Genomic DNA, 19,114 nt, shown 5'->3' with positions numbered 1-19,114 from the left:
ACGCCAGGTGCTGATCACCACAACTCAAATAATCTCTCATTAAAACACAAATATTAGATCCCAGACTCTTTTGCTGAGCATGTTTGGCAAGGTAATTCCATAACGCTGTGAATTTAGATACAAGTGAGTTTAAATTAATTTGCCAAACTTGTTTTCATGAATGAATCTTGTTGAGTTGTCTCCCATGACCTGGTAGCCAGTACACACCTTGTAAATATAAGACAACCATACAGTCCCTTATTGTGTTTTTGCATTGTCTGCGGGTCGGGGCAGGGGAAGAGGAGATCGTCCTCGGTGCTGCTGTCGCTCTGGGGGAGGAGAGGCGGAGGTTGGGATGGGGTCGGCCCTGTCACATAATCAATCAAATTCAGTAGGTCATCCGTGCTTCTAATGGTTCCTGGAAAGTATAGTGTGTGTGCTGTTCTATATGCAGCCCCACAGGAAAACCTAATTGTTAGTGCTTGTGTAAAATAACTCTCAAATATCACAAGTAAACAACCGTGGCGTTCCATCCAAACCCAGAGGGAGGGGCCACATTGTCAGCTGGTGCCGCCTCACTGCTCGATACAGTCGTGTGTCCAGCACGTCTACGAATGACTCCGTGTTCATTTGAAGTTTCTCTTCCCTCCCTGCTGCAGTTACAGTTAGACACCTTGGCTGTAACCACGGCTAAAAGCAGAGATGGGACACAGATCTATTTGTATTGGAAGTCCCTTTGAAACTGACGAAGCGAAGCTGACATTTCCTGGGTGCTTTGAGGCCACGAGGCATCTGTCAAAATGTAAAGCCTTGGCTGCTGCAATTTTAGATCAGATAAATTTAGCAAACATCATTTGGGTGTTTTTGTGCTTGGCATACAGACACTCTGTGTTAGCAGTAGAGATTAGGAAGAGATTAAGCATGAAATATGTCCAAAGAAGATAACTGATGTCAAGTCATTGTGCTCAGCAATAAAGACTTGGGTAAGAGAAACTCAAAGCAGGTGCACACTGATACGCCACATGCATTTACGTGCTTTAGTGATATCCAGTGCTCGCGCCTGGCTTCATCAAAGCCGATGACGACGATGGAGCTGGCCAACAGGCTCCTGATGGGCCGTCTGTGAATGCAGCTCCGCACAGAGCCGTAGCCTTGAATTAACCTGAGCATCTTTCATGTGAGAGAGTAAATTCTAAATGAAAGCTCCAAGGCCCTCGGCCGGTGAGCCAGCAGGTTAATTTAATCTAGCCTTGGCTGACCAGCTCGGCTTCGGTGCCCATTCTGAAGGAGGTAAAAGGTGCTCAGTCACGCTTCAGAAGCTGAGGCGACACAGCAAAAGTGAATCAGTGTCTGTCTGCACATCTGAAGCTGTCTCAGCCACCTCCTGCAGGTTGTGTCTGCACAGCCTGTCCTGTGATTCGGTGAATAGACTTCACTCCAGAAAGGATTTGAAGTGGGTCAGGTCAGACAGCTTTACTCTTTGTCTCACACCCTCTCTTTTAGTCTGTGTCCCCATTCTTCTCTATTTATCTTTCTGTCTCGTTCTCTGTGTTTTCTAATTTCAGAGACCGAGTGACGTGTTAGCTGGTTGTTAGCCTCTTCTAGCCTGCGTCCACTCAACACCGTATCTATGAGTAATCCAGCCATTACGTTTTAGCTCTGTGCTTTTTGCTGCATCGCTTGTCGTCGACTGTAAGAGAAATCGCAGCGCTACAGTTGCTGTTTGATTTCCAGTGTCAGTTTTCTCCTGAGCTCGTCGAGTTACTTCACGGCTTCATTAGTGCACAAGCTTGCATGTGCAAAGCTTTTCCACTGACTGTACGTTTTCCACTTGACCCGAGAGCTGACGAAGACTTTTACCTAACTAATACTCCACCGTGTTTCCACGGATCGTGCCCCCGAGAGAAGCGGCATTCTCACCAACACCACTAATGACCACATTTCCTCAGACGTGAATCCTCCCAGAGCAGCAGCCCAGTTGTTCTGGGGACATCTGATGTGCCACCTGACACACCTCATGGTTTTACACAGAACCAGGAACAGGACTGTCACCTGAGTGTAATCTCACACATCCAGCTGCCTCCCAAGGTTGTGACATATGGATATATAGTCACAGATCTCTGAAATACGAAAGGCGATGCTGATGAGGAATCACCCGATTTCATACAGATGCTACTAAAGCAAGAGTCACCTTCACCGATCCCAGATCTCTAGACGCTTGTTCTGTCTGCAGGGAATCTGAGCCTGTCTTTGTGTACTTTGAGACTTGAACATAAAAATAGGAAGTATAACAGGTAGGAGACCGCTACGATCTGTTGAGACATACCCACCACTTTGTCTGTAAGGAGGAATGAGGTTTGCCCAGACCTGCGGAATAGTACCACAGTATTACTGTGATACAACCAGTCTCACTGCATGTTAATGAAACACTCTCAAGTCACTTGAATGCATCTCAGCGCTCGTTTCTGAATAATTTAAATCTCTTCTGTCAGCAGTGTTTCTAATGACTTATTGTGTGAGATCACTGGGGTCTTGTACAGTGAACAGCCTGATGGGTCTGGACAGCTCGGTGACCCCTGTGAGCCCCCCCCCCCCCCCCCCACCACTGCGCTGTCCGCTCTGCGCTTATCATCTTTTAAGGTGTAAGCTTTACTGGCACTGACATTCCCTCCCCGGGCCTCCTGCTATGATAGGTGGGGCGCTTCCTGTCCTGTCCTGTCGAAGACTTGCTGGAAAGCTCTGCACAGTCTGTGAGATCGTGTGTGTGTGTGTGTGTGTGTGTGTGTGTGTGTGTGTGTGTGTGTGTGTGTGTGTGTGTGTGTGTGTGTGTGTGTGTGTGTGTGTGTGTGTGTGTGTGTGTGTGTGTGTGTGAGGGGGGCTGATGTGCGATGGGAGGAAGGCATCACATGAACGCTAAGTGCAGCTGCAGGAGCAGGCCAGCACTTGTAATTGAATGCACACTTGCAGCAGAGAGAGCGGAGTGCAAAAGAAAGCACTTTGTTGTGACAGGATTTTTTTTGAATCTACAACACAAACACAGAGACAACTTGGGTTCGACAAGTTCAGGGCTTCCAAAAATGGGGAGGGGCTGACGAGAAAGAATGCAAATTGGATCGTTTTGGCTTCGACAGTGGCCAAATTGGGTTTGTCGCTGGGTGTTTGTTTGACAGTGGAAACATTTTATGGCTACTCTAAGCTCCCATGCTGAATAGACCCAGCTCAGTCTGGCCCCGTTTGAAAGGTTTTCACTTTGGAAGCGTCTGATCGACGCCGTCTCCGTGCAACTCTCCTGTGTCTGTTTTTGAGTTATCGTGCATAATGACGGCTGGCATCGGGGGGGGGCCCTCGGGCCTGTGGTGACGGCAGCCTTGTCCCGATGGCTGGCGTCAGGTGCGGGAATAACCATCACATGAGGTGCAGGAGGCACGTGATGCAGGCTGGTTCGTGCTGGAGAGAAGTTTCAACTGCAAACAAGACGACTGGACGCTCTGATGCTCGTGTGAATAGATGGAGAAAAGCCGCTCTCTCTGGTCAGCCTACTGTGGAAGTGTTGCTGAAAGAGGCCATCGTCTGATTTAGGATAAAGATCTGCTGCTGCCTTCCTACTGATTTTTACCACTTTGTTTGGGAAAATGAAATGCTGCCACACTGGTTTCACCAGTCTGTTACACAACACCTGGCAGCCTGCTCTGTCTTCAGTCTGCCGTGGTTGTAAAAGCCTTTTCACCTGAATACCAAACATCAGCTGTCGTGCACTTGTAATGGCAGGCAGTGTTTTTATTTTTATTTTCTCATCAACAGACACTGTGCTTTGGTTTAAAGTTATTGTTTCAGAGTGCGGCTGGCCCGGCTGGCTCGGCTGGCCCGGCTGGCTCGGCTGGCCCGGCTGGCCCGGCTGGCCCGGCTGGCCCGGCTGGCCCGGCTGGCCCGGCTGGCCCGGCTGGCCCGGCTGGCCCGGTCGCCCCGCGGTCATTCCTAGATTGGAACAGCCCAGAAATACCCAAGTCTGTCAATGAGTGTGATTATTTGTCTTATCTCTCCGTCCTGATGAGGCTGTCCTGAAGGAAGTGCTGTAAAACCGCCCTGATCTACCTTTGGACCCTTTTGTGGCGGTCTTTCTGTGTGAAGAAGAGCAGAGATAATCTAACAACCAATCCTATTATACAGCCTGCCGTCACCTTTGACCCCACGGGGGTGTGACTGTGTCCAAGCTAAACCTGAAAGGCTCTGCTGGATGATGAGGGGTAGAGCTCCAGGAGAGTGGCTGGACTCCACGTGTTCCTCACAGCTCTGCTTCTCACTTTGTTTCCAGAAAAGAAATTAGGGAATTTCCAAACACAGTGTTGGCTCCAGTTCATGGCGGTAGGAGGAAGTGGTGTTTACATTTCAGCGGTAGCACAGATTATAGCACAGATTATAGCACAGATTATAGCACAGGTAATAGCACAGGTAATAGCACAGGTAATAGTACAGATTATAGCACAGGTAATAGTACAGATTATAGCACAGGTAATAGTACAGATTATAGCACAGATTATAGCACAGGTAATAGTACAGATTATAGCACAGGTAATAGTACAGATTATAGCACAGGTAATAGTACAGATTATAGCACAGGTAATAGTACAGATTATAGCACAGGTAATAGTACAGATTATAGCACAGATTATAGCACAGGTAATAGCACAGATTATAGCACAGGTAATAGTACAGATTATAGCACAGGTAATAGCACAGGTAATAGCACAGATTATAGCACAGATTATAGCACAGGTAATAGCACAGGTAATAGCACATATTATAGCACAGGTAATAGCACAGATTATAGCACAGATTATAGCACAGGTAATAGTACAGATTATAGCACAGGCAATAGCACAGGTAATAGTACAGATTATAGCACAGGCAATAGCACAGGTAATAGCACAGATTATAGCACAGGTAATAGTATAGATTATAGCACAGATTATAGCACAGATTATAGCACAGGCAATAGCACAGGTAATAGCACAGATTATAGCACAGGTAATAGCACAGGTAATAGCACATATTATAGCACAGGTAATAACACAGATCTCCTCCTCTCCTCCTCTCTCTCCTCCTCCCTCTCCTCCTCCCTCTCCTCTCTCTCCTCCTCCCTCTCCTCCCTCTTCTCCTCCTCCCTCTCCTCCTCCCTCTCCTCCCTCTCCTCCTCCTCCCTCTCCTCCTCCCTCTCCTCCCTCTCCTCCCTCTCCTCCTCCCTCTCCTCCTCCCTCTCCTCCCTCTCCTCCCTCTCCTCCTCCTCCTCTCTCTCCTCCCTCCCTCTCCTCCTCCCTCCCTCTCTCTCCTCCTCCCTCTCCTCCTCCCTCTCCTCCTGCACACGGTCTGTGACCCCTGGTCAGCAGCCCCTTAATGAGGATGTGAATACATGATGACAGGCAGAACTGTGTTGTGTGTCACAGGTACTGTGGAGATACGACAGGAGGATGAAGGGGGGGGGGGGGGGGGGGCTTATTGGCTGAACTATGGCTGCATTACGTCTTTTGATTATTATTATTTTTTCCGGATAAGAGCGGGCACAGTGGCCCGGGAGACCTCCTGAGTCCACCTGAGACTAATCTGATTTCCTCATGGCTGCCGTCTCGTGCTATTGATCCGGCTCACCACTCAGAACCTGTCTGCCCTCAGCGCTTCGCCATCTTTATTTTTATCTCTTCCCCCTCTCTGGCGAGTTGTTTTGCTGGTCCGTTTACACCAGTTCCACGTGAGGGGGTGAATGATTGACGAACACGGTGCGGGGCGATGATGTCCCTTACATTGTAGACCTTATATAACAGCCCCCCCGCAGGAGTTACAGGCCCTGAATGTGACCACGGAGGCGTGCACGCATGTGTCTGAGAGTGCTGCGGGGGTGTTTGTACACCCATTACTGAAACATGTGAAGGCTTTATGGCCTGCCGTAACATTATATTTGTCTTGTTGAGTTGTAAGAACTTGTATCCTTCAGTATTGCTCTTATCGAGACAGCAAACACTGATTTTGTTTGAGCTACATGTCTGTGTATGCATGTGCAATCATCCAGAACTGAAACCACATGAAAGAAACTGGTAGAGCAGGTGATGTGAAAATAGATACGTAGCCTACATGTAAAACATTTAGGGTTTTCTAAACATTAGTTTATACTAAGTAGTTCAGAGCTCTGCACTGACAGTAATAATACAGTGGTAAATGTAAAAGAAGAAGAATTGCATAAGTTGTGTATATGTTGGTTTACTGGACTCTGACTGACTCCAGTACACCGTGCGCTCAGACACACTGAGCTTCAGCTTTACTTTGTGTTCCCCTGAGGCTCATTTAGCAGCACTGCTGTTTAGTGGTGTTCACATTTGTCCTTAAAGGTGTCAACAAGCTTAACCTGCTGATATCCAGCTTCGCTGTGGATGAATGATTCATGTGCCGAGTGCGTTTGCCAACTATGTTGCCGCTGCATCTTCAGGCCTGGTTACTGATGGCAGCGGACTGCAGTGCTATTGCTGTAGGCGTGGCCAGTGTGGGGGCTGGTTACTGGCCGTAGCAGTGCAGCCAGTGCCAGAACACACACACACACACACACACACACACACACACACACAGATTCACAGCCTGAGACTTCCTGTAGTTGGACCATGATCACAGCCTGTTTGCTCTGCTGCTCCCACTTAAACCTCAGTAACACAACTCGTTCTCCTCTAACAAAAGCCTGGCCTGGCCTCCCCTTTACGTTAACCTTGTTTCTGAATAAAGAGGAGCCTCTCCCCCAGTCTGTCGGCCCGCTCCCCCCTCCCTCAGAGCCTGTCCCTTTGGGGAGTCGGGACAGTGTGAAGTAAAGATGTTTGGTCTAAACACAACTCAGATCATTTAAAGGCGTCGCAGCAGCTGAGCAGACCGGTGATCACTGTGCCACGTTTAAGGTAATGGACAAAAGGTAGTAGTTCACCGGTCTACAGCTCAGGCAAGAGTCCTGTGTAGCTTTACAGATGAGACATGTTTTCAGTGTTTTAGCATTTTGACAGCTTTATTCGGGTAATGCCTTCTCTCTGGATAATCCGAGTTAAAGAGCTTAGAGGAAGAGCAGGGAAATCTGCACACTCGGAGTGTGAGATAGGGTGCATTCAGTCTATTACAGGTTTTGTTATAAAAAAATGATCCCTCAATCCAATTTCATCCTGGTTATGAAAAGCAGGCTTCACAAGTGTACTTTGTTTCCATAAGGAGCGTCTGCAGCGGCCGGCAGATCTACAGTGGAGCTTCTGTCCACCTGTCAGACAGAGAGAGCCCCACCACAGTCACTGTGATCCACTGTGATCCACACCACCACAGTCACTGTGATCCACACTACCACACAGTCACTGTGATCCACTGTGATCCACTCTACCACACAGTCACTGTGATCCACACCACCACAGTCACTGTGATCCACACCACCATAGTCACTGTGATCCACTGTGATCCACACTGCCACACAGTCACTGTGATCCACACCACCACAGTCACTGTGATCCACTGTGGTCCATACCACCACAGTCACTGTGATCCACTGTGATCCACACCACCACAGTCACTGTGATCCACTGTGGTCCATACCACCACAGTCACTGTGATCCACACTACCATAGTCACTGTGATCCACTGTGATCCACTCTACCACAGTCACTGTGATCCACTGTGATCCACTGTGATCCACACCACCACATACGGTCATTACCAACCTTCTGCTGCTGCTTTCTTCGTGCAGAACCTGGCTGTGAGAGATGTCCAGGTACCTGTGAGGCTTCAGACTGGGGTGGTTCAGTACTCTACATCTAAGTACAGAAGACATTTTTAAAAAATGGAAGTATTATTACTGATCACGTGTTTCGGACCCTAAAGAGACGGTTGAAAGTTGTGGTGTGAGCCTGGCTAGGACAGGCCAGAGTGTGCGTTGCTTGTTCAGGGTGAACGTGTTGCTTTCACACACAGATGTAGGCGCAGGTACAAACAGCTTTAGCTCACTTGAGTGTTGCTGTGATCACATACTCATGGTCACATCCTCCCTTAACAGGTCACATGGCCAAAATATTGTTGATTGTTTAGATCAGCGACTCCCAACCAGGGTCCCTCTGCAGCTCCCAGGCAGTTGGTAGAAAGTTCAATGATTAACTCAACTATCTCTTACTAAAATAAAAAAAATTGGGATTTGATTAAACCCAATCCACATGTTTGTGTTAAGCAGGAAAGTAAACGACCAAATAGGATTACAAATTGGAGTGGTGAGCCTGACATTAAGATAGCTACTGGTAAAAGTAATGAAGTAATGGTTAAACTAGTTGGTTAATCTAGTTAGTTAAACTAGTGAATATTAGGCTCAGCCGTCGCCGTGCTGGAAATATCTGAATGCAACTTCCAGTATGGAATAAGACCAACATGCCGGCACCACAAAGCTTGCTCGTTATTGCAGGGCACAGCGGCGTCCGGAAGGCGTTAGAAGTTTAGGGGTCAGTTCAACTTTTCGAGCTTCTGGCTGGAGTGTCGCACAGCGCTGTGCATCATCATCATCGTCATCATCTGTGTCTACCACTAGCCCCGCCCTTGTCGCCCACACCCCCTCCAGTCTGACTGGCACCCAGAGTGAGACATCAGGTGACTGGTGCAGCTGTGCCTGGCAGGGGGAAGTGTGTCAGTTTGTATCAAACCCACAGCGGTGGACGGCCAGCTGACCTGGTTGGAGCTCGGCCCGCTCGGCCCGCGGCAGGCTCGGCCCAGCTGTATCCCCAAGGAAGAGGAGGCATCCCGTCAAAGCAGAGCTTTCTTCCTCTCATCCAGGGTCGTGATTTGGATTGTGGTAGGAAAGGGAATTTCAATGAATATGCTTATTATGATGGGGACAAAAACACACTCAGACTGCAGCGGGTTTGGCTGCTCGGGGACGTCGGCTTCACTCTGGCCCTCAACTCGTGTGGTGTTGATTTTATGGTTGCACGTTCTCACTGCTCCTCAGTGTCTGAGTGGGTAGGGCGTTTATCGTGGGAGTCTATCTTGATCATAGCATTGCAGCTTAATCATTTCTAGCTCTTACCTAACAGCGTCTCAGTCCCGATAATCAATTTATGACCGCTTATAGTGCTTGAAAAGATCTTCAAACAAATGCATGTTGTGAAATTGGGCCTGCTTTGTGTTTTTCAGAAGCTGGCAGCAGAATGTCAGAGTGCAGGCTACAGTGGCACACTGATCCCTTACAAGTGTGACCTGTCCAACGAGGAGGAGATCCTGTCCATGTTTTCAGCAATCAAGACGCTGCACAAGGGCGTGGACGTGTGCATCAACAATGCCGGACTGGCCCACAACGAGCCGCTGCTCAGCGGAAAGACGGAGGGCTGGAGGAACATGATCGACGTGGGTGGATCACAGACTCTCAGACACGAATGCTTAGGCTGAAAGGAGCTGCAGAGAAACTCAGTGTTTATTTAGAATAGGGAGGGTTAGAATGATCCCCTCCTGTTTTATGTCGCATTGCTTTTCTGGTTGCTCTACTCAAACAGAAAAGCAGAGGGAGGAGCTGGAACGGTTGCCCAGCGTGACTGGAGTGTTTATTGTTCAAAGAATAAGAGTTGAAGTAGAAATGTGTGGACACATGGGTCTGCACACTCTGACCCCCCCCCCTCACAGAGGCGGCTTTATTGGCTCGGTGGGGAAACCCTGGCAGGCTCTGCGGAGGCCCACTAATGAAAGCCAGCACTATTTCTCTAGTTGGGACGTTGTGATTCATCGAGCTCTTGACCACCACAGACCCCCTGCTCTTAAATCGGTGTCTCCAGAGTTCTGCGTCCGTCCATCTGTTGTCATGGCAGCCCACGTGAATGTGTACAGCCGTGTATTTTTAGCCTGTGTTTAATCTGCACGCTGACCTTGTTTGGTCACTTCCCCCTATCTTGCCACCACGTTGGCTTTAACCTGCCATCTATCAATGTCACTACGGGAGCAGCTTAGAGGCCACAAGCTGGGCAGGAGCAGCAGGTTCAGGTGGTCTAACGCAGTGACCCAGTGAGCATCAGTCTGCTGTCCTGACACGCTCTCATCACGTGGCGTCCTCAAGTGTGATTCAGCAGTAAATCACAGCTACCATAGCGACTTATTCATGTTTTGTTTTGTGTTTTCACACGGCATGCCTTTGGCTCAGACAGAGGACATCCAGATTGACAGAAGCATAGATTGATGTATAAATGGTTGAAGCTACTGTCCTCACCTCTCCTGCAGGTGAATGTCTTAGCCTTGTCCATCTGCACCCGTGAGGCATACAAATCAATGAAGGAGAGGAATGTGGACGATGGCCACATCATCAATATTAACAGGTAAGCTATGCGCCCGGCATTCAAATCTAAGAGCAAATGTATAGATTACTGAGAAAATATCTCAGCCAGTGTGTCCAAGGACATGGGAATCTGGCAGGCACTGCGTAGAACCGGCTGTGAACAGTGTCCAGCAGGGCCTGGAAGAACTGATGTTGGACCTGTGTCTTATTTTGGTGGCATTAATGTAGTAATATTGGATTTATTATTATTATTATCCTCTTGTTGCTGTCTATGTTTGGTAACTGTTCTGGCCCCTCATATGATATTAAGACGCTGTGCATAGTATAAAGTGGACTTAGAGGAATCTTGCCCTGTAAGTCGATTTACAATAACGAGTCAATCAGAGACAGCAGAGGCACCCACACACACTGTTTTTGGGAATGTCATAAATTACACTCTATGTTACAATAGAAGACATTCAGGGATATGCAATAGTATAAGGAATGCAAAGCCATGTACCTTGGAAGTATAAATGAATGCGGTGTTGATAAGACAAATATTTAAACCAGATGTTACTGATCACATGCCAGAAGGCACTAACAAGAGGTTGGTATAAGACTGACCCCCCCCAATACAGAACAATGGTTGGATGTTGTAGAGAGACTTTCACCATAAAATGACCTGTCGACTCAGAGTGAGAGCAAATGTTAATGTTAGTAAATGGATGAATTTCAGGGTGCTGGATTTGTATCCACTGTCAGGTACTTTCATCCTTCTGTGCTCACGGACTTGTAACCACGGCTGTTGTGTTTTTGTCCTTGGCTGATTTTATTGGTTCTATTAGGATGTTATTACCTTAACATGTGGTTAGCAGCTCATGCATCTCTACCTCCTCTGTACCTGTTACAGTATGGGCGGGCACCGCGTGGTTCCGAGTGCCGATGAGCATTTCTACTGTGCCACTAAATACGCTGTGACTGCTTTGACTGAGGGGATACGGCAAGAGCTCCGCGAGGCAAACACCCACATCAGAGCCACGGTAAGTTGGTTGTGTGCAGGTCTGTCGTGCTGTTATCACTCTACTGTACAGACGGTACGGCCTTACTTTGACATGAGGTTGGGAAAGCGTGTTTTGTCAGTGAGCTCTTCTAATGCATCTGCCTGCCCTGCAGTGTATATCTCCTGGAATAGTGGAGACTGAGTTTGCCTTTAGGCACCACAACAGTGATCCGGAGAAAGCAGCTGCGGTGTACGAGAGTATGAAAGTAAGAGTGCACATTTAACTGAGCGTCAGCGGATGTGTCTCATACAGTGAAAACACCCGAGAACTGTTGCAGTAACGCCTCTTTATTCCACTTTTCAGTGCTTGAAAGCAGAAGACATAGCCAGTGCGGTCACATTTGTCCTCAGTGCCCCTCCTCATGTCCAGGTATCTCCCTCCTTCTTTCTCTCCCTAGCTTTCATGTCAGCGGATGCATCAGCGTTGAATGGTGGCTGGTTTGTGTGATCTCCTCCTCTTGTGTGTCATCAGATCGGAGATGTGCAGATGAGGCCAGTAGAGCAGGTGTCATAGCAGCGAGACGGGAAGCTGCAGGCGGAGCAGACAGACGGCAGCCATGGTGACTCCTTAGCGACCTCTGCTGAGCAAAGGGGAGGGGAGGGGGGGTATAAAACAAATCAACTACAGCTGTGTTGGATCTGCAGGGACGTGGTGGAGGAGGGTCGGAGCCTTAAGGAGGCTGTGCGAGGAAATGAAGGGCGCGGACTTTGTGAACCACTACAAAAATACTACTGAATGCAGCAACCTGGTATTTGTGAATTGCTGAGCCCAGGCCTGAACGGAGCTGACTCCAAACCACAGTAGAACAAACAAAGGAGAGCGTTGCTGCTGTGCTATGTGGTCATCTGCACCACCATCGTTTCAGAGGGAAGAGTATGCCATTGATTGCACGTTTAGTTTTTTTTTGCTTTGTTTTGTAGGTCATATGACATATCTTTGGGGAATTAAAGGAAAGAGTAATTGCTGTTTATAAGAATGACCTTTTTTTGTTCAAATCTTTGTTTTTATAAATATTTTAACTTGATTATCACTAGATGTGGTCTCGTACTCACTAACCATTGACAACACTATGTCGTACTCACTGTAGCTAACCATCAACAGTCTGTCCATCCCGCCACCTTTTCACAAACACATTCAGTTCCCCTTGTTTGGATGTGCCCACTTCTCAGCCCCATAAAAGGAATCAGGAAAAGAATAAAGGAGAGGTGCCCTTCTCTCTTCAGCACATGAGTTTCTACATTCCAACCTTTTGCCTGTGCAATTTCAGTTGTTCTGCACTTTGGATCCATTTATGAGGAATAATAAGAAGGAAACACTGGCAACTTATGTAGGAGAAGAAACTAACTCTGTGCACATGTATACCCTAGAAATGTGTACCTTTTCAGTGGAAAGTTCTCCTTAAATGAATGAATAAAAAAACTATTGCCCAGAATGAAGTCCTGTTTTGTGTTCTGTTCAGCAGACAGAAAAGCTGTGGACTTTGTGACAGGTTTTTATTACACCTTACATGACATAGAGTTAGAGTTGTATGACCCATGTCCTCCTCTCTTAACCACCGGCATATATCTTCTTTTTTTTTATCAGCAGTTCCCTGTTGCGTTTGACCTAATAAATGAGTCAGCTACAATGAGTCTGGTTTATGTTTTCACAGAAGTGGTTCAGTACAAAAGTTCAGTTGTATAAACTCTGAATGTTAAATAGTGGCATTACTTTGTTACTTCATTAGCTAAAATGTATGTACTAGATCTAAACACAGCAACTGATCTCAGATTTATCAGCACTCATAGTTGCATCAACAGACATGACCAAAGGGTGGCACCCTCAGCAAAGTAAAAGCCACCGATGAGGGCAGGGAAACGAGCGTGAGGTCCTCTTGAGCGCCGAGTCTTCGTCCTGAGATTGTGTGGCAACAGCGGAAGCTTTGGCCAGATGTGACGAATGTACACAACATAATCTCACAAATTACATTAGTAGGCTCGTAAAAATCTAATATATCTGCATGGCAGATATGCAGCAACACATTTTCACAATCATTTAAATCATTTCTGTAGCATACTTCAGAAGTTTGGTCAACATTTAAAGCTGATGGCAAACAAACAATTTGTGATTAACTCGAGCTTTTTAAAGAACCTGCCACTCTTAGTGGCCTGGTGAGCTATCAGAAGTTTGTCTGAACAGGAGGTTTCTCTGGTAGATGGATGTTGGAGCTTATGACCGCTATGCCCGGATACCCGTCTCTCCCTCCCCTCTCATAATACGGCATCTTTGACATTTCATCCAGTGCGTTAGGTGTGATGGACAGCCTCAGCTTCTGCAGGAGAAACATACCAATGGTATCAGCTTCATTTGCTATGATGATATGGGTACTCACTGCCACATCTTGGGTGAAGCAAATGCCCTTAAGTATAAGTCACCTGTATGAGGGAGCCAGGTAGCACCCACAATGTGTGAACGGCACCCAAAGGAATCCAGATGATGGAGGCCAGTGCGATGACCCAGCCGAGCCCCTGAGCCCAGGGAGGGAAAACATAGTCCCCATAGTGGGCTGGTTTGAACTGGATGATGGAGAAAACCAGGATAACCTGCCGCAAGGAGAAACACTACGAGTTTAATTGTGACAATTTTAATTGAACAAAAAAAAGTTGATGAAAAAAGCCTGTTGACTTACAAAGACCAGCAGGGGGGCAAATATCAGCCAGCACAGTCTGAAGAAGATGTTTGCTCTTGTTCCAGTCATCTCCTCCAGGTTGTCCGAAAGTCGGGTCACTCCTGCACATGCAGAGCGACTTCAGTAAAGAGCCATGCCTGTTTCATTTGCACACTTTTACAAGAGAACACAAGTCAGATAGGTGCATACAGCCTTCAGGGTTGTTACGATGTGTCTGCTGTTTGAATATTGTGCATCACGACATCAAGGGCCACTGACAAAAGAAACACAACTGAACATGCTTTCTCACCATAAATCCAACAGATGGCCGTAACCTCAAAGCATGCAATAAACAAGATGGATACTATGGCAGTGTAATGGTCCATCAGCTGGAAAACATAGATTCCCACCTGAGCAGAGACACAGTCTTTAGAACAGCAGCTAGGTGAGGCCATGGAGCGAACAGTTTGGTTTTAATGTGGTTAAAGTCCATCCAGTAAATAACAGCTGTACCTGCATGACACAAGGGATCCCCAGGAGGCACGCTGCACCACAAACTGCCAGAACAAACAGCTCCTTACGCTTGAAAAATTTAATCAGATGTTGATAGAATTCATCCATGAGACTGGTCACCAGCACTTCAACCATTGCAAACTGGCACAAAAGAAGATGAATACACAGAGAAGTCAGAGAGCAGCACATGGTCAGACCTTTTCCTGTGGATTTTCACTGAAGTTGCAATATTTTCCCCATTAACCACCTCACTGTCCAGTCCAAGGCAAAGCAGCATGAAGAAGAACATCACGGCCCAGAGCTGAGCCACCGGCATGTTGGCAAAGGCTTGTGGGTAAACAATATAAACCAGTCCTGGGCCTACAGATACAAACACACAAGATGTCAGTGTAGCATTGCTGAACTAGATTAATGACCATATTCTGAGGGTGCCAAGCTGCGTTACGATCCATAAAAATACTGATTTCTGCTCTGCAAGCTTTCTCTACATGCAGGTGTCGGGTGCATCTTTAGTTTGTCAGAACTGTTTCTGTTGCAGTGGGAAAGTATGACAAGAGGAGGAGGAGGTTACATTTATTTCAACTGGCCTTTTTTAGCCTTCGTCATATCATCATGGCTTCAATTTACTGTTGTGATTCATATCTTATTGGACAGTAGCTCTGGTTTCACTTTCACCTGCTTTTTTATCATTGGAGAAAAGGTGACACTCTGTCAGCCGAAATGATCCTACCAGAGCTCGTTTAGTTTTCTTACCATCCACGGCCAGATCGACGACAGGAATGCCCTGCAGATGAGACATGTACCCAAAGGCAGAGAAAATGACAAAACCTGCCAGGATGCTGGTGAGGGAGTTGATGATGGCTATAGTCAGGGTGTCCCTGTAGGCAAAGGAGATGGTTTTATATCACTGCCTTTCTGCCCAGAGATCATTTTTGTCACCGCTGGGGGGAGAAATTGAGTGGATGGGGATTTCGGCTCATTACTTCAGAATGTTGTTGTTGAAGGAGTTGTAGCTGGACATGGCCAGGAGGGAGCCAAAACAAATCCCAATGGAGTTGAAGATCTGAGCTGCAGCATTCACCCACACCTGCAACACAGAGGGACGGTCGACCAAAACCACTCATCACTGCCGGTACCAATCATCAACACCCAAACCAGTGAGAGAGTTGTGTGAATGCTAGCTTTTCTCTTGTCACTGCAGCAGCAGTTCACTGCTCTCCTGTGTCAGACACAACCAGTAACCATTTCCAGTTCCTCACCTCCCCTCTCTCTTCTTTCTTACCTCCACTGAGAGCAGCTTCTCCCACACCGGCACGATGAAGAAGGTTATCCCACTTAACGCTCCAGGAAGCTGCACGTTGTTGATCAGCAAGGCAATCAGGATAACGTACGGGAACAGAGCCGTGAAGTACACCACCTACACACAGAGACAAGTTCATCACCCGCTGTCTGTGCACCTGTCTGGCCCTGTCTCGACCTCTCTGTTCACTCACCTTGCCTGTTGATTTCACCCCCTTAAAGATGCAAAAGTAAATGAGGATCCAAGCCAGAATGAGAATGAGGAAAAGCTCCCATCGGACCACACCTGCTTCCTCTACTCCACTAGTCTGCTCCAGCATCTTATATCTGCAAGGAAGCCAAAAAAAATGAGACAACGCAGTACAGATTAGATGATTGCATTCTACTCTTATCCTGCGTAAAAACTGAACACACTATCGCCATTAACGAACAGTCTTTGCAATCAGATGGACAATGGCAGGGCAAGTGATAACATGTGGTGTCCCACAGGGTTCTATTTTGGGTCTTTTAATGTTTCTGATTTATACTTGATGCTGTGAGATCATCATCTGACCACTGCTGACCTGTGATCATTCAACCAAATACAATCTGCAAGGATTTCTCTACCTGAATATCTGCCAGTGATGAAGAGGAAGCAAATGTTTATATGATTAGAGGTTAAAGTGGGAAAATTCTAATGTCAGGGTTGAAACAGGATGTCGATATGGATTTTTATTTTAGGGATGGAAGTGTTGGTCAGTCCACCCCACCACTTTGGTCCAGACTGCAATTAAATTCTATACAGGCATTCATGGTTCCCAGATGATCAGGTCTCATGATTCGGTGACATTTCCTCTGGTGCCACCATGACGTATACAATTTGGGCTTTTAGTGAAATGGCTGTACAACTGCCCGATAGATGGATGGACTGCCCAGAAGATGAATCCCTTGTTGGTAATGATAATGATGATGCCATTATTAGGTCACAATTTTAATTTGTCCAATACCTTCAAAATGAATAATATTGTGCAAAGCACAATTGAGGCTGATGGGAATGATAAAAGCACTGATGCATATTATTTACAGTTAAAGCTCATTTTTCTGCTCATCCAACACTACACATGACACAAAATCTCACCAGTGACATAACATGTTGACCTTAAAAACAAATTGATAACTATGTGATGCTTACACGTCTCTAAACTCAAAAACACTAACTTTTAGCTATCATTACAGCCAACAGAGCGGCTTGTGTCGGTGAAGACTCTACGTTGGGACAATCACAAAAACATCATGATCCTCTAGGTAGCGTGGCAGGACAGTGCTTAGACCTCGTGTTTTCCACCAAAAACATTTTCCTCACTCATATGGTTCCACAGCCCAAAGACCTGAGAACGTCTTTTCAGATTTTTCGCCATATTACAACGACAAATAATCTCCTAAGCAAAAACTGCGTCAACAGACATTCACTACTCATTTATGTTATTTGCTTGGCAGTGACATTGTGTCACAAATTGTTTTAACCCAAATTCATATTCCATTTCTACGATTATCCACTAACTTTAGTCAAACAAGTTAATGATTAGGAAACGTGAGGTGTCACTTTGGCGCCTCTACAGCGAGATATCCACAATAAAACATGAATGTTCTTTATGAAAACTGTTTTTCATCTGACTAATGTTGAAGTTAAAGATCAACACTGACTTAACATTTCTCAAACTTCTTCTTTAAGATATTTTATCTGTTTGGCAAACTCTTACCACCAACCTTTACTTTGACTGGTATCCCTCAGTTCATTTTCATGTTGTAAATGCAATAGAAATAATCTGTGGTTTTTCCCCTCTGACATAACTGATTTTGTAATCCTGGTATAACCATTATCTACCAGTACTGGTTTCTCCCACACGGTGAAACGTACTTGAAGAACTCCTGGCTAGCTGTGGAGGAGTAGCTGCTGTTGGTGGCATGATTGGTACAGTTAGGAGTGTTCCAGGTGTTGTTGCAGTTCTGCCAGGGCAGCGGTGCCTGGAAGGAGTTGAAGAGATAATAGAGGGCCCAGGTGATGACCACATTGTAGTAGGTGCACATGATAAAGGAAATGGCCACTGAAGCAATGCCCACTCCTGAGGACAGGCAAAAATAGTGTCAAAACAATGCTCTTACAAATGTCTGTTTTTCAGTTGGACACCTTTAAGTGAGTACCTTTCAGCAGTGGGCAGACAATAGCCAGGGCATGGACGGGCCCTCTCCTCGTGTACTGACCCACAATCAGCTCCATGTAGAGCAGAGGGATCCCCAACACCACCAGCATGAGCAGGTATGGCACCAGAAAGGCACCTGTCGGGAAATGATGGCAAGCCAACTGTAACACATTTTGTGGGCAGAGGAGGGATCATCTGTGATAGTTTTATGATATCTAATCTTTAACTTTTGTGAAAGTCATCCTGCCCTTGCCTTTCCACATATCCTGAGTCAGTGAGTCATAATCAGGTGAGGCATCCTCCCATAAAACTTTACATCTTTATCATTGTAAAGCAGAGTTATAGCACAGCATGGCCCTTTAACTGTACACAGTCCTGTATCAAATGCACACTAAGGTACTTTTAAAAGCATTTCAACATTTTCTTTTCATCCCAATCAGTATCACCACAGAACGAAGGGTTTGAAGACCTGCTCACTAACAGCTCGGTCTGTTAACCTTTGGACCCTCGTGTTTGTACAGTATAAAGAAAAGGCAAAGAGTAAGTACAAAGGGTGGTCAGGCTGCTTACATCTGAGTGGAGATGAAATGTCAGCTTTGTTTCTCACCTCCTCCGCTCCTGTAGCAGAGATAAGGGAACCTCCAAATGTTGCCCAGGCCCACAGCGCAGCCGATGCCGGCCAGGGTGAACTCTATCTGCCTGCTCCACGTTGGTCTGCTGAGCTGCTGCTCCATGTCTGCTCCCTGTGTCCCCACTGTCGCTCGTCTGGGCCCGAACTCCATGGAGAGGTTGACTGAATTTAAGTGGCTCCGGGTGATATAACCTTTCCTTTTATTATCCTTAATGATTAGCTTAGCAGAAACACTCCAGCATGCAGTAGCTCCTGTGCTCACAGAGAGGGAAAACTTTAGGACGTCATGAACATTTTGAAAAGTTACATGTTACATGTAACATAAGTATTTGTACAAGCAGAGCACGTTGTTCGTTTTATCATTGACAAGACATGCAACATCACTCACTCTGTCGATGTCCAGATACATCCTTTTTAACTTAAAGTAAAACTAGATCCAACTCCTCCAGCTGGAAGCCAAGAGCTTCTCCTTTATCCGCCATTATTCTCCTTTTTTTGGTCCATTTATTGGAAATGTTC

The 19,114-nt window shown here is 46.5% G+C and overlaps 2 protein-coding genes across 4 annotated transcripts in view; one reads left to right on the top strand and one right to left on the bottom strand.

Moving 5' to 3' along the window:
* dhrs11a (dehydrogenase/reductase 11a) overlaps nt 1–12,827 on the top strand; it is a 48,761-nt gene extending 35,934 nt beyond the window's left edge. For 2 of the 3 annotated variants that reach the window (XM_070843167.1, XM_070843166.1), the window contains exons 2-7: nt 9,160–9,369; nt 10,231–10,325; nt 11,175–11,304; nt 11,438–11,530; nt 11,629–11,694; nt 11,797–12,827. In XM_070843167.1, the coding sequence (XP_070699268.1) occupies nt 9,160–9,369; nt 10,231–10,325; nt 11,175–11,304; nt 11,438–11,530; nt 11,629–11,694; nt 11,797–11,838 (636 nt within the window). In that variant the 3' untranslated portion in view covers nt 11,839–12,827. Of the gene's footprint in view, nt 1–8,665; nt 8,819–9,159; nt 9,370–10,230; nt 10,326–11,174; nt 11,305–11,437; nt 11,531–11,628; nt 11,695–11,796 lie in introns of those variants that run through there. The other variant, XM_070843168.1, reaches the window with a different exon arrangement.
* On the bottom strand, nt 12,802–18,817 carry LOC139212665 (sodium- and chloride-dependent GABA transporter ine). Its single transcript, XM_070843162.1, has 13 exons — nt 18,572–18,817; nt 17,966–18,100; nt 17,682–17,886; nt 15,979–16,111; nt 15,768–15,902; nt 15,469–15,572; nt 15,239–15,363; nt 14,733–14,845; nt 14,486–14,626; nt 14,283–14,382; nt 13,994–14,094; nt 13,740–13,907; nt 12,802–13,636 (listed from the first exon to the last, which is right to left on the bottom strand). The coding sequence occupies exons 1-13, from the start codon at nt 18,744–18,746 to the stop codon at nt 13,484–13,486; spliced, it is 1,788 nt and encodes a 595-aa protein (XP_070699263.1). The 5' UTR covers nt 18,747–18,817; the 3' UTR covers nt 12,802–13,483.
* Nucleotides 18,818–19,114: the final 297 nt, after the last annotated feature.

This window comes from Pempheris klunzingeri, chromosome 14 (genome assembly GCF_042242105.1).
Source record: "Pempheris klunzingeri isolate RE-2024b chromosome 14, fPemKlu1.hap1, whole genome shotgun sequence".
NCBI classification, from domain to species: domain Eukaryota; kingdom Metazoa; phylum Chordata; class Actinopteri; order Acropomatiformes; family Pempheridae; genus Pempheris; species Pempheris klunzingeri.
Note: the sequence above shows the minus strand (reverse complement) of the source record. Positions and strands in the feature narration are given on the sequence as shown.

Bases quoted from the DNA above. Each gene is read 5' to 3' on its own strand.
- LOC139212665 (XM_070843162.1), bottom strand. From the start codon at position 18,746: ATGGAGTTCGGGCCCAGACGAGCGACAGTGGGGACACAGGGAGCAGAC. The intron at 17,887-17,965 runs GTACTCACTTAA...GCCTGTCCTCAG, and splicing joins TGTCTGCCCACTGCTGAAAG to GAGTGGGCATTGCTTCAGTG. The intron at 15,364-15,468 runs GTAATGAGCCGA...CTTTGCCTACAG, and splicing joins TTCAACAACAACATTCTGAA to GGACACCCTGACTATAGCCA.